General features: G+C 31.3%; 1 protein-coding gene across 1 annotated transcript in view; it reads right to left on the bottom strand.

Moving 5' to 3' along the window:
• Window positions 1-4860: 4860 nt before the first annotated feature.
• LOC107451430 (uncharacterized) overlaps window positions 4861-10485 on the bottom strand; it is a 14177-nt gene continuing 8552 nt past the window's right edge. Inside the window, exons 5-7 of the mRNA XM_016067517.3 lie at window positions 9658-9699; window positions 8164-8187; window positions 4861-5086 (exon numbers count right to left, since the gene is read on the bottom strand). Coding sequence (XP_015923003.1) covers window positions 5024-5086; window positions 8164-8187; window positions 9658-9699 — 129 coding nt within the window. The 3' untranslated portion in view covers window positions 4861-5023. The remainder of the gene's footprint in view (window positions 5087-8163; window positions 8188-9657; window positions 9700-10485) is intronic.

The raw sequence follows: 10485 nt of genomic DNA, 5'->3' as shown, positions 1-10485 counted from the left end.
TCATGATGAAGAATGATTCGCCTGTTCTTCTGCTTTTTTCGAATTTCTCCGATGACTTCTGGCAAACAAATGGTCGTGTACCATTCAGAATTGACCGTCCTGCGTTGCTCTAACGCCACTGTTGCCACATGACCGTTAATGCCGAAGAAACAGGCAATCATTTGTTTCGATGTGCTTCTTCCTCGAACAACTTTTGTTGGTTTTGCCTCGTCTTGGAAGACCCATACAGTTGATTGCTGTTTTGTTTCCGGCTCATATGCATAGATCCATGATTCGTCACCTGTGTAGATGTTATACACAGCCTTTGATGTACCTTGAACGTATTTTTCCAACATTTCCTTGCACCAATCGACACGAGCCTTTTTTTGAGCGTTTGTCAGATTATGCGGGATCCAACGCGAACAAATTTTTTTTACGCTCAAATGTTCATGCAATATTTTATTGATGCTAGTCATACTAATGTCCAAAGACGCCTCTATCTCACGGTATGTCACATGACGATCTTGCTTTATCAGTTCACGCACAGCATCGATCTTTTCTGGCACAACAACGGATTTTGGACGACCTGCACGGGATTCGTCCTGGATCGAACATCGACCACGATTAAATTCGTTATACCAATTTTTTACAGTGCTGTAGGATGGCGCTTTATCGCTGAATAAAGAATTAAGTTCATCGAAGCACTCTTGTCTTGACAATCCACGTCGAAAGTTATGAAAAATAATGGCACGAAAATGTTCACGATTCAATTCCATTTTTTGAAAGAGAAGAACTTTTCAATTTACTGTCAACAACACAAATTAAGCTATAATGGTAAATCGTCTGCTGAATTTATGTTTAAAAATATCAAACTTTCGATTAAAATCGTCTGCGGTCGCCCAGCAACACTTACTGTTGCCAAGGCCAGAAATATAAATAGCAACCCTCGTAAGATACATAAATACGATGCTGGATGTGAATACATGAAAAACAAGGGCTAAAATTATCAATAGCAAATTCCAGCAGAGATATAGATTGAAAAAGCAGACGAATTTTTGGAACTGTTTTGAAGTTGACTAATTTAGGCCGATTTTTTTATTTTTTTTTATGAAGTGTAGTAAAATCATTTAAGGGAAAAGACAAGGCATAGTTTTTGTTAAGAAATGTGGAAGAAAGTGAAGGAGTTTGAATTATATCACCACCTAAGGAATTTTGTGCTGTTTAATTAGTTCTGATATCTCGTTTGGAAAAACATATCTTGTTTTAGTTACAAATGGTAAAAATCTTTCTAATATTTAAATAAATGTCATTTTCTTTTATATTATTTGGATTTTTGATTAGGTTCTATCTATTAGCCCTCGAAATCATACTATTTCTTTTAAATGTATTTTCAGAACACAAAAAAATGTTTTTTTTTTCTCGATATAGTGAGGAATAAACAAAAGGTAAGCATTCTCTTCTGATTCTGAAGTGTTATGCTGATAATATGACGGATTTTAGGTTTACATTGGACACGAACATAGACTTCTGTAATGTTAAGTAGAAAAAGTTTTAAGTTTGTTTGATTATTTATGAATCAAGTAATTTATTTAGATCCATTAATTTAACATATAAAATTGTAAAATTTCATTCTTTTACCTTTTATTCTCAACTAATTTTTGATTTTTATTAATAAATTCGCATAGCGTCTAACATAGCGTCTTTTTTAAATGAAAGAAAAAGTCTTTTTTTGCTGTTTTTTAAAAAAGAAAATTTCAACCGCGCAATGGAAAATAGTATATGTGGGGGCGGAGTTATCGACCATGCCAACCTTCATCTATCAAAAGGTACCTCATGATTGAATCAAGTTAGCATGTTTTATATACCAGTGAATTGATGTTTAATTTTCGTAGTGGTAGTTACGCCACAATACTCCTCCACCAGAATTTTATCAGAAATAGAATTCGATGAACGAATACCACTAGTTGCTGTACTTGTGAAAGACCGGGAGAGCTGGTTTTAAGGTTACCGTTTTTTTTTGAGTACTGAATGTGAGAGGTGTATTAACTTCATAGTCGTAGTCGCTCTTGTGTTGTCATTAGCAGTCGAATGCAGGCAGGCAGACGTTGTGTTTAATCGAGACGAGACTGAGTAGCAACAGTGTCGTGATCTCGTTCTTAAAAACATAAAGTAGAATTGTGGGGCTTAATGATATTTTTTCATCTACTTCATTGGTTAACCTTTTCTTATCCTATTACTATCTTAATCACTATTACTTCACAGCTCTCATATTACTTCACACATCATTATATACTTCTCAGAGTTCATTATTACAGTTACCATTTTTAAACTTAATTTGATTTTTTGGCTAATGTCTATTATTTATTAGTTAAGGCATTGGGGGTGTGATTGTTCTTGTTTTTTAGTGGCGCCATCTCTGGAGAAGAAGTCGACCCATACGTCACAACTATTTATAGCGCAGACCCATTCATACATATATTTATTCATTCTTCCTCAACCCCTAATTTATTCATTTATTATATCATAGTTGTATATATGGTTTACATTATGCATTATTCATACGAGGGTTGTAAATTAAATAGCGGCAACTTAACCTTGAAACTCACAGAAGGGCGGGCATGCGCAAATAGGGTATGGGTGCTGTGAGGTGGCGCTGTTGTAGATGTGTAGAGTGCAAAAATCAGTCGTTCTGCTTAGAAGGGTAGTTGTTGCGTGGCGTTAAAGTGAGGAGTATCGTTTCCATCGCTCTAAAGCATGTTGTCCAAAGGCTTAATGACGAAAAAAGACGAGATGCTTGAACCCATTGTGCAACTGTTCTATACGGTAAAGCATTTGTGCCACAGGCTTCTACTAATCCTCGATAGCATTCTGTTGCATTTTTGCCACGGGCAACCTCGATTTTAAGTCACGACCACTGATCACGCTTTGAAAGCATGCTTTAGAGCGATGGAATTACAACCCTCGTATAATTAATTATCTTTTACTATGTCAACGTATACTACCTTTATCTTACATCTATGAGTCATATTCAATAATATTCCAGCTAATTTATTCATTTAATTCACTTCCATCTAAAAGATTTTTATTTTCAACGCACCTTTACAGAAAATTTGAATGAGACCTGGCTTATTTCAATTTTATTTTTTAACTTATTTCACAGAGTACCTCTAAAGGTCTGGTTTCTTAGGACAAGCGCCTTATCTGAGCGTCAGCGGGACGTCAACGTCCCGCTGACGCCAACAAAATACTGGTTTGTTAGCTCAAGATCTGGTTTCTTAGAACTAGCGCCTTATCTGGGCGTCAGCGGAAAGTTGACGTAGAGCTGACGCCAAAAAAATACTTTTTTGTTAGCTCAGCGTGAGCAGTCGGTCCAACGCAGACATTATCTCTCATTGCGCATGCGTTAATAACGTAAACAAATATTTATTTTGAATTTGTATTGATTTTGTTATTGTCGACCAGTGTTTTAGAGAACAAATAATGACTTTGTCCAAGAAAAAACACATTATAGCTGAGCTAAATGAAGAGTGCTATGTTTAATGAAGAAGCTATGTTTAATGTCAAAATCAAAATCTTGGCTGATTTCAATGTGCTGTTGGATGTTGTCCGCCATTGCTTCTGTGGTTAACGTCACGTTGTAATCCAACTGCAGTTGAGTTGGACGGCAATTGTAGTTCAAGATGAGCGTTCGATGACGTATACTATCAAACTCACAAATAAACCAATCAGAGGTTAGCGCTGATTTCCAGCTGACGGCGTCCTGTCCTAAGAAACCAGACCTTTAGGAACACTTTCATTTGTTACATTTTAAGCCTTCCATTTTTGGCTAATAATTTAATTAGAATTCACAATTAATCGCCAATTCACTGACACATCGCCATTTGGCAGTATTAGAACACGCCAATTTCTTACTTTCATTTATAGCAATCCCCAAGCAATTTTTTTCAAACTTCACATTTATTGTTACATGTTATGTTATATTTCCATATACATCTCATTGCTTTTGCCCCCTTTCACAAATGAAGCTGAAGGCCTATTTGTTATATCTTTATGAATTTGTACTGAAATAAAATGAGATGGTATTTCAGAATTACATCGTGGCTATTGAAAAATCACTGTTTCTTTGTCACCGTAGGAACCTAAAACGAAGCTCTATAGTCTTATAACACAGAGATAGATATTACGAATTTTATTTCCTCCATGTTGGAAATAACATATGTTGAGAGTAACCACCAATAGGTTTCTTATTGGTGAAATGTCCATTCTGTCAAACATACATTTTTAGAAAAGTCAACTTTTTACACATTTAGACAGTTTGCATAATTCAGAACATTCTTTTCGCATTGTTTTTGGCATTGATGCTTGCGTATAGTTGAAAGACACTTCCGAAGGCATTAAAAACATATTTTGAAAGCAACATTTTTCACATTCAGGTCTGCTTTTTCAATTCTAATTCAATTTAGTATCTTGAATGTGGAAAAGATAAAATTTATTTGATTAATTTTGTAGCTTTTGATTTATGAATAGATAAAACCAAATTTTAAAAAAAGAGAAAGATAATTAAAACAATCCTACATGCAATGGGAACTACACGAGTTGCATACATTCTGTTAAAATTGAAATAAAGTAGCGAGGAAAAAAAATACTTGCATCTGCGAGAATAGTAAACGTTGTTTTGAAAAATCACCATTCAAAATTTGCTAAAATCAGTTTCTCCCAAAGCGTGTCAATATCAAAAGCTTTGGGCCTTTTTCATTAAAACGCTTTTAAATTATTTATTTATTTTAGTGTAATCCTTTCGAAAATAATTTAAAATATGTGAAGAAATATTTTTTTTTTCAAATTTTACTATGATGGTGTTGCTTTTTAAATAAATTTCAGTCTAATGTAAGAAGTTTTATAAAGTTAAAAGACATGTTTTTTGTTAAAATATAAAGTTTATTTAAAAAAATGTTACATTATATTTTTCATACAAGTATAGAGTAACAGTTCATTTTAAATTATCATAACATCTTATGATTCTCTTTGCTGTTTTTTCCTCTTCTTAAAAGCCAATGCCTAGCAGATCCATTGCACCGTTCTTCAAGAAAGCGGTGAAAACACAGGCCTAGAATGCAAAGTAACAGTTTCTTTTTTTTCAAAATATATCGAGTGAAGTTAATTTTTCAAAAAAGAGAAATTTAAGCTTACAAAATTTAAAGGCAAATAATTAATTATAATTTAAATTAATTATTTTAAGCTTTGATTTAGTACTTATAATTATGAAATAGATATTCTGCTCCCTCGAAAACTTTGTTGTGCGCAAAGAATAAAATATCTCGTATTATTTATTTTCGAATTCTACTGTCCCTAAGAAAAAGATTTCTCGGTTTTTAGGATATTTCAATATGCATTAAGAATGAGATATCTTACCTTTCTATTCAATAAAGAAAGCTTTAATGCTATTAAAGTATTATTTAATGCTATTAAAGTAAAGAGGGCGCTATACTTCTTGAGAAATTTTTCATCACAAATTCGATTTCGTTTCCATAACTATTTTAAAATTTGAAGTATGAAAAAAATGAGTTCTAGCAAACCTAGAGTAAGCCATGAAGTTTTAACTGCAGAAAAAGAAATTTCAAAATACCAAAATGCAAATAAATTCTTGGAAGAGAACTTCCCCTTTGAGCAATCCCAAGTTGTCGTCTCATAATTTATTTTCTTTATGATGATTTGAAAATTTCTTACCAATGGCAATTTCAATTCTTATCAATAAATAAATTTCTTATCAATGAAAATTCATGGCTTGCTTACTTTATGTTTGCCTAAACTGAGATTTTAAATTTAAAATTTTATATTACTATTTAAGGTGAAAAAGAATTTGGGATGAAACATTTCTCCTGTATTGTGGTGTCTTCATAAAAAGGTTTTTAAGATATTTCATACTCCTGAAAATTCCAATTCCAATGAGAGAAGTATGTCTTGACTTTCAGAAAACATTGCTGCCTACGTTATAAATGTTTTATTTTTTACAAATTAATAATTCGCAAATATCTTTTTCGTAGTTCGCAACGTATTTGTTTCATTGTTTAGAATTTATACATGCTGCTTCGCATGTACGGGTTTCTTTAGCACCAAACAAAGGGATTCTACCGGCCTGCTCAACGTTAATAAAAGGGAATTAATTAATTCATATTTTTGAGCAATTTATGTTTTAGTTAATTCACGAAAAAGTACAGGAGGTAGATAAAGTACTGGAAGCACTTTTATACTAATATAATTTTTCGTAATTCTCCAGAAATACTTAAAGAATATTTTAATAACTTCCGAAATGTTTAGAACATATGATTTTTCATACATATCTTTTAGAGGTTAGAGGGACCAACAATAAATTTTAAACGGAAAATAGTGTTTTTGTAAACCCTATGGCAAAAATGTAGAAATAAATTTGTAACTTGTAATAATTATTTGGGTTGGAATATGCAATAATTACACAAAATTTCGCCTAACTTAAATATTTATGGAGATAAGTTTATTCTTATCTCGCCCCGCCCTATTTTAGGGCATACGAGAGTTGATAAATACGCAAATGATACCTTAAAAAAACATAAATCTCTAAAAGTTACATCAACAGTGGATATAAAAATCTGAATATCTAAAATAATGTTCAGTACAATTCTATATAACAAGTTAAAACCAAATAAAATAATAAAGTAGTAAAAAGGTTAAAAAANTGTTTAGATATATTTATGGAGATATGGACTATTTATTATGGACTTTTATTAAAATGTTTTTGTCTTACGTCTTTTGCCATAAGCTTTAAAAAGATAGGATAATATTAATCAAAATTTTTAGAGCAATTTAAAATTAATTAAAAAAGTTTTGCTTTAAAATTTAAAACTTTTTTTTTTTGAAAACTGCTTAATATATAAGTAATTTAAGTAGTTTTTTGATACTACGCATGCGCAGAAAAAATTAACATTCTTTTCATAAAGTTGTATGAATCGTAATTGGCAACCAATAAAAAAAATTCAATTTGGATGTCTTAAAAATTTAAAAAAATTTAAGCAGTTTTCAAAGTAGCTTTTTCACATTTTAAGGAAATGCTCAAAATGATCAGGGGTTTTCTACAAATATATTTTTGTATCATATAATACAAAATTAAATAACAAATGATAAAACCGTTCAATAAACGTACCAAAAAGGAATAGTATAAAGAAAAAATAATATGCGAAATAAAAGCGTTTATGGAGGATGATCCCCAGCGATGCCGGGGATATTTTCAATAAAACCTCTTTAAAATACAAAATGATATTTGTGAAAAATCCCTTATCATTTTGGAGCTTTCTTTTAAAAAGTACGAAAACTACTTATAAAAGTGCGTGAGACTTTTTAAATTTTTAAGATAATCAAAACAGACTTTTTTAATTAGCTGCCCAACACAATTCACTACAAAGCTAAGGGAAAAAAAATTTAAAATTTTCCCGCGCATGCATAGTATAAAAAAATTACGTTAATTACTTATATCTTGAGCTGTTTAAAAAAAATTCGAAAATTTAAAGCAAAAATTTCGTAATTAATTTTAAATTGCTCAAAAAATTGTGTTTAATTTTATAGAATATTTTTCAAAGCTATAGCATAAAAAAGTAAGACAAATGTTCATATTTTCATAAATATTTAAGCTAGGCATACGAAAGTTTGTGTAAATGTCGCATGTAATAACCAAATTAACTGTCGCAAGTAAAAAAATCTATTGCTATATTTTTTGGCATAGGGTGTTCAAAAACATTATTTTCCGTTCATATTTTATTGCCGGCCAAACCTCTAAAAGCTTTTAACTTCAATGACAAGTATGAGAAACCCCATAACTTAAACACTTTTAAATTTATAAAATGATTTTCTAAGTAATTTTTGATAAATATAAAAACGTGTATTAGTATAAAAGTGTTTCAATTGTTTTATACACTCCCTGTATATGATGCTTTGTATAAAACTTTTTGTAACGAAGCACGGCGTATTTTTCTTAAAATCTGTAATTTTTAAGCTGTATGTATAATTAATAGAACATTAGTTACACAAAATATTAAAATTAATTTCATTCTAAATTAATAGGTTAAGCAAAATTTGAAAGTTTTTTTTCCTCCACTTTTTAGTAGTAAATATATTTTGTAAAAAGTTGAGTAAATTGTAATAAATTTTACTTACAGATCCCTTTTCCAAGTCTTTAAACTGCAAAAAAAAATATATGTCAAAAATAATCAGTTTTTTCCGGAAGTTATTCAAAAATAATAAATATCCCACCATTATGAATTAAGATTGTTAAATGGTTTATCAATAATTTTACTTTGATTAGTAATTAATTGAGTGATTTAATTAAAATGAAAACATGTTGACGACATTTACAGTAGTCTTGTGTAAATTTGAAATCTTAATGATTCGATATTTATAACTAAACCATACTAATTAACTAATGAGGCTTAGTTATGAAACTAGGAATGAAATAATGATTTTTTTTGTATGTACTAGATTTCAAAATATTTCTTTCAAACCTTTTCTGGTGCAGTCTGACGAAAATTATAATAATTTCAAAGCACTAGAAATGTAAAACTAATCCGGGTCAGCTAATAATAATTCTAGTTAATTAGAATGACTCTATTTATTGTTCCTTGAAACACATGTTGACGACATTTACAGTCCTGGCACTCCTGGATCAAGTATTGGGAGAAGGGTTTTGCCTTCGTGGAGGACTTTTCGATAGAACTAACCCGTTTTGCTTTACATGGAGGGAGAAGCCAAGAAAACCTTCCACGGTCAGCCATACGGCAGAATGATTCTAATCTACGATCCATCTACCACTGAGGATATTTTAAGTAAGCACTATGGTGATGAATTTGTGTAGACCAGCCATCACTAGGATTCGAAACCGGGTCGTCTCATCATTTGGAGATGAGTGCTCTATCCCCTGTAGAAATTTTGGGCTACTGCGGTATGATATTTTGGGTACCATTTGATTACAATTTGCTTTAGTCACCCGTTGGTGGCGTACCACTAGAACTCTAATACCTTTATCTCTGTAAATTTACGATAGGATCTAAGCTAAAAGTTTTAGTTTGATTTCAGACTTTCCTCCAATTTTTTGGTATTTACTGTTATTTTCCCTTTTGACATAATAACTGGTTTATTCTTGATAGTATATAAATTTTAGAGTTAAATTATATAAAAACATACACAGTACAGGTGTTTTAAAAGCATTTTTGAAATGCGATCTATTTAATTCTTTTTTTCTTTTCTACCTTTAAAATATTTTTTCTAATTTTTTTTGCTAATTTTCCTTTTTAATAAAAGCTGGGTATTTTTTTCCCTTAGTATTAAGTTAACATATTTAAAAAAAAATGAAATTAAGCTCTGCTTTGAAAATATGAGTTAAGCGTTTGAGAATTAGTTAAAACTTAAAAAAGCTTGACAATTTCACACCAAGATATTTTTATTCAAAACTTTCGTTAATGTTCAAAATAAAATAATGGAAAAATGAGTATGCTATGTTTTAGAGATAGTGAATAAATATATATGGATTAAATATTAAAAAAAAATATAGTCAAAATAAGCATGGTTCAGTTTATGAAATAGATTAGTCGAAACGGATATGGATTAGTATTTAACCCACGATTAAGTGTGATTGTCTGAGTTACTATAACTTACCTCATCAGGTCTTTGGTTATGCTCTTCAAAGCAAGCTTGACCCTAAAAAGTGAACACAAATACTTAATACTGATGCAAATCAATATACTATATGTAAATAGCTTGGAGTTATCTATACTGTTATCTGTAAGCTTTGGCAATAATTCCAACATGATGGAAATGCCAATAGACTTTACAATACAGATCACCCCTAAGTTATAACGCCGAATGAAGATAGATATTTTAACAGATACACATATTGTAGGAACTGCAGAAAGAAGAAGGATCTCAGCGTTCGACCGGTCTCGTCAGCTATCCGCAGCCACGGGAAGACGATTCAAGACAAATCGTGTACACAGTTAAAGAAATATTAGTCAGTATGCTCGTCGACCTGCCAAATCTGTGTAGATAGAGATTAACCTGTATAATGCAATGTGGACATCGTAACAGTGGGCTTGCTTATTGTTTTCTCAGGGGTCCAGGTTTAGCTTGCAATCTGATTCCCGTCCGGACTTTCATGTAGAGAACAGCAGGCACCCGTTACCACAAGGACAACATCATTTAACGATATCTTTACGGTAACGTAGAATCGCTCGTTTGGAGTGGAATCATACTGTGCTGCAGAACATAATCGTGTTTCCGATAAACTTTTTTGAACTCACTGTTTCATCCTAGAATCAAACAAATTTCCACAATTATAAGTATAATTCTCTCTCTATTCCACAATTCCTCTTCTTCTTTTAGAATTTATCAAATTTCGTTAGCGCTTTTGCTTCTTCTTTGCCTAAGTACTGATTTATTTCTCCTAATACGTTTAGTTTATAAAATCATTTTGGACACCAAAAAAAA

Source organism: Parasteatoda tepidariorum, chromosome 4, assembly GCF_043381705.1.
Source record: "Parasteatoda tepidariorum isolate YZ-2023 chromosome 4, CAS_Ptep_4.0, whole genome shotgun sequence".
Taxonomy (NCBI): Eukaryota; Metazoa; Arthropoda; class Arachnida; order Araneae; family Theridiidae; genus Parasteatoda; species Parasteatoda tepidariorum.
The sequence above is the reverse complement of the archived record's forward strand: the minus strand, read 5'-3'. Positions and strand labels throughout refer to the sequence as shown.